The 4,963-nt window shown below is 31.7% G+C and overlaps 1 protein-coding gene across 1 annotated transcript; it reads left to right on the plus strand.

Moving 5' to 3' along the window:
* Positions 1–951: 951 nt before the first annotated feature.
* LOC114288203 (ethylene-responsive transcription factor ERF109) lies at positions 952–2,140 on the plus strand. Its single transcript, XM_028231690.2, has one exon. It carries the CDS (start codon positions 1,011–1,013, stop codon positions 1,758–1,760), a length of 750 nt encoding a protein of 249 aa, XP_028087491.2. The 5' UTR covers positions 952–1,010; the 3' UTR covers positions 1,761–2,140.
* Positions 2,141–4,963: the final 2,823 nt, after the last annotated feature.

The following is a 4,963-nucleotide window of genomic DNA, read 5'->3' on the forward strand; positions in this document are numbered from 1 at the left end:
GTCGATTAGTGTTGAGATAATTCTGATACGAATCCGATATGACACGACATGAATACGACCCAATACGACACGACGTCCACCCATGATCCCACCCGATATGTCAAATGTTGAGTTGACATTTAGTATGAACTTAACATGTCAAATTTGACATGCTCCATATTTATGTCAAATATTAAGTCCATCCAATAAAATAATTTTATTTTTAAAAATAATAGAATAATAGATTTGACATATCGAGTGGAGAGTTTCTATATCAAATTGACATATGCTAATTTGTCACTTAAACCTTCAAAAAAATTTGACACACCAAATTTTAAAGAGTATGCCAAATTCAATGTGACAGTCTAACAACTCTATTTTGACATAAAGAATGAAGCCCACCCAATATGTCAAATGTTGAGTTAGTATTTGGCATGAGCTTGACAAGTGAAATTTGGCATGCTCTATGTTTATGTTAAATGTTGAGTTCACTCAATAAAATAATTTTATTTAAAAAAAAAAAAAATAATAAATTTGACATAAAAATAGAAAGTTTTTATATCAAATTGATATATGTGAATTTTTTTCTTAAGCCTTAAAAAAAATTTGGTACATCAAAATTTTAAAGTTTAGGGGGGAGATGTTATAATTTATCTTAAAAGATAATTTGACAAATGTGGTGATGAATGAAGTGGATCAAAGTCAAATAATCAGTGCTTTCCCCCGCAATCGTGTGTAAACAGCGTACAGCCCGGATGCCACGCAATCCTACCAATATAACATGCTTGAGAGCACTAAAAAGAGATCACTAGAGGGAGCATTAATGATGTGGCAGTAAGTCCTGCCCACTTTTTATGCTTTATTTTTATTTTTTTATTATTTTTTTTGTCATTCCCAATATATTAGTACTATTAATGATGTATTTTTTAGTGGTCTAAATCATTGTTGATAACCTCATATATAAACCACTTGCCTGAGGCCGCTCCCCCACCTCAGTTCTCAAAATATCTACTACTCTCACTCCTTGCCAAATGGACCCCGATCAAATTCAGAAATTATTCCAAGACCTACAAACAGAGGAGATTCAAGCAGACAACCCCTTCCCACCTCTGTATTTGACCCAGGACCAGGAGTTCTTCATCATGGTCTCGGCTATCAAGCACGTCATCTCCGGCGCCAATTTGGAACCCATCCGACCTTCCACGTCATCCTCATTGGCTTCCTCCAGTGGGACCAAAGCGGAGCAAACCGTGATATCGCTTCCAGAAGCCGACACGTGTCCGGTATGCAAAATCAACGGCTGTTTGGGATGTGAATTTTTCACACTAACCACTAGCACTAGTGGCACTACTGACACCACTGATGTCGTCGCTGGTGCTGAAGGGGAGAAGAAGAAGAAGAGGAGGGAGAAAAAGCTGTACAGGGGAGTGAGGCAGAGGCCGTGGGGGAAGTGGGCAGCGGAGATTCGAGACCCGTGGCGGGCTGCAAGGGTGTGGCTGGGCACCTTCCACACCGCGAAGGAGGCCGCCAGGGCCTACGATAAAGCTGCCGTGGAGTTCCGAGGAGCCAAAGCTAAGACCAATTTTGCATTGTCTGACTACCAATACGAATTGGATAGAGCGCTCGAGCGGTCAAATGCGAGAGACAAGGCGAAGATGAAGAGCAAAGTCGAGGGAACTTGTAGTGAGACAGTAGCGGCAAGTAATGAAGCAAATGAGTTCTGGGCAGGCATAATGGAAGACAGTGAGCTTCGAGATTTGCTGATGATGGAGTTTCCATAGCGCTTACGACTCTGCAAAATTTGATGGATTGAAATTCGTAATTCACAGCTTCACAACGGAACGTATTCAATTTATTTTTTCACGAATAAAAGTTATCAAATTATAAAATTTGTGATGAACCCACGCGTGTAGTGTAGACTGTAGTGTAGACTGGAGACAATTAAACGGGACTTAGATCAGATTGCTATTGTTTCATTCTTTGGTAGAACAGAGTAGCTATTGTTTTCTGCTTCCTTCTGGGAAAAATGATTTCTTTGTTGTTGTTGTATCTAGAAGGTGTTCGAGAAGTCAAATTTGGCAATTTTTTTTTTACTAAAATCTATAAAAAAAGTAAAATATGTTAAAATAGTTAATAATCTGTGGATTGGAGCTTTGATACGGAATACCATCGTACTGGAGAGAGGATGGGTGGTGTGAGTGCACTGGTTTGGCCTTGTGTAAGAATCGATAGTACTTTCGCCTCAAAAAATAAGAAAATAAAAAAATGAATAATGCATGAGTAGTTCTGAACCTGCCAGAAGCAAAGTTGATTTTTGTTTTATTTTTAATTATAAATGAATTTACATCAAATTCTAATATTATAAAGAAAAATTTTAAATGAAATTCAAATACATATATAAAGATTAAAACAAATTTTAAGAATGTAACGACCCCGCTACGTAGCTCAAAAGCCTATGCTCGAATGGCTCAAAATTATTTTTTTTTATTCCTTTTCCTTCTTCCACACAGCCCCACAACACAGCCCCCCCCCCCCAAAAAAAACCCAAAGTAGAAGAAAAAGAGATCAAAATCATCATCAACAACAACATTTTCATCAACATCATCATCATCAACAAATATTTTTTTTTTCCTTCATCTTGAGATCCAGATCAACTATAGAAAAAAAAAAATAAAAAAATAAAGAAAACAGAGTCTAAAATCAATAACAACATCTTCATCAACACATCATCATCATCAACATTATCATTATCATCAACAATTTTTTTTTCCTTTCAAATCCAGATCCAGATCAACTAGAAAGAAAAAAAAAAAAAAAAAAAAGTAGAGAAAACAAAGGCGATCGGCTCTTCTCTCTTCCTCTCACCGCCATCACCGTCGATCTTCTCTTCCTCCTTCTCTCTCGCCTCTTCTCTCTTCCTCTCTTCTCTCTCTCCTCTTCTCTTCCCTCTCTATTCAAAAGCAAGAAAAGAAGGAAAAAAAAAAAAAAAATCCAAAACGACGTCGTTTTAAATATTTGAGCCATTTTCGAGCCAAATATTTCAAGCTAGGAAAAATTTTCCATTTAAAGAGAGTCTCAACATTCAAAATATTATAATTGATAGCTAAAATCTAATTTGAGCAAGGTACTGCTATTCATGTCAACTTCAATCGAAACAGACAGAGTTGTTGGCAATGACAATTCATTGAATAAAACAAAAATGGAGAATGACAATTCAATTCATTGAAAGGAAATCGTGTGGACCCATGCATTGCACTATGGATATGGGTTGTGCCCACAAAAGTGGGTTCGGCTTACTGCTCGGCCTCCATGTCATTTTTGTTTTAACAATGCTGTTCCAATAGTGTATTATCTAATTGTCTACTTCCTTCACAAGAAAGTCAAATTAAAATGTTATTTGCAAGTCCTATTATGAAATGATAAATGATGAGCTCCAACTAAAATTTTGACATTTTATGAAATCTTGTATTAAATTTGACACAAAATTTTAGAATGTTAATTTTTAACAATCATTTTAGCATATGCCATTGGATTGTTTTTAGTGAAGTTGCTGTAATTTGAATATAATTGCCACTATAGCACGTTCATTGAATTGCTCTAATATTTTGATTAAAAAATAAAAAATATTATGTATGTAAAATAATGAAATTTTAAAATTTATAAAAAGAATTATTTTTCGTTGGTAAATAAAATAAATTTATAAAACTTATTAACTTTTATTTTGTCTAATTTGTACGAAATCCCATAATTTCAATCTTATAAATTTAAATTGTATACTTTTAATTACGTTTCAATATAACCCTCCAACAATTATAACTAGTATTTATTTAGAATAAAAAAACCATGCGAGAATAATTATCACACACAAAAGAAAAATAAAAAATAAATAATCAACATTGATAATCTTTATAATTTTTTTTAATTACATTTTATTCTCTCTAATTTTGACATATTATTTTTCATCTAAAAATGAAGAATCACATGAAAACAAACAAAATTGAAAATATAAAATTAAAATTGAAATTAAAGTACAATAATTAAAATAAAATTTCGCCAAATCTAAAAGAGCACCAATAGTTAACCTTATTAATCTGTATATATAAACATTATTGTTTTAAAAAGTAGGTTAAAAAATGATTTTTTTGACTTTTTTTAACTTTTTTTTAAAATGTGTAAAAGAAAATAAAAAAAATAATATGAACAAAAAAAACTAAAAAGTTAAAAAACTATCTTTTAACTAGATTCCCAAAGCAAGCCAAAAGTGTCTAAACATTAAGGTGATTGTAACGCGAAATAGTTCGAAATGGAATACCCTCTTGGTTGAAAGGCAATTTCATTTAGGAGTTGTTTCAGATGTCTTAAATAAGTGTATTTTTTAATTTTTTAGATTAAAAAATTGAGAAAAAAAATATAATTGTTTGGGTTAACTTTTTAACTTTTTATGAAAAAATGTGTATTAAAAAATTGTATAAATTAGCGTGTAAGGAAAAATTAAGATTGAGAGTTGTGCAGTCCTAATTTTTGACTTTTGGTGAATAGTGACAACTTTTTAACTTTTTGAGTAATTTTTTTGACTTTTTGACTTTTTGACCACATGATAAACTTGGCCTAATTTAAACTTAGGCTTGGTTTAGAAACTTTTACTTTAGTTAAAAAGTTTTTATAAATTATCACATTGCTCTTTTTATTTTTCGATATATTTTTTTATAAAAAATTTTAAAAAAATATTAAAATAACTTATTCTCAAACGAAATCTTAACTAGTCAACGTTTGTCTATATGAGTTGGATTGTGATTAGATTAGTTATTAAAAAAAAATATCTGAAAAAATTAATAAAATAAAATATTATATTTAAATCATAATTTTTTATTTTATTTTTATAAAAATTAAAAAAATTTATTAAACAAATTTTTTAATCCTAAACTAAAACTATCCCACGAAAAAAGTTTTGGCTTGTCAATTAATGCCGGTTACCCCTGATGTG

The sequence above is a fragment of the Camellia sinensis genome, chromosome 1 (assembly GCF_055761805.1).
Source record: "Camellia sinensis isolate YWXY chromosome 1, ASM5576180v1, whole genome shotgun sequence".
Classification (NCBI taxonomy): domain Eukaryota; kingdom Viridiplantae; phylum Streptophyta; class Magnoliopsida; order Ericales; family Theaceae; genus Camellia; species Camellia sinensis.

What these genes read in the sequence shown, in the direction of transcription:
- LOC114288203 (XM_028231690.2), top strand. Translation starts at nt 1,011, where the DNA reads ATGGACCCCGATCAAATTCAGAAATTATTCCAAGACCTACAAACAGAG.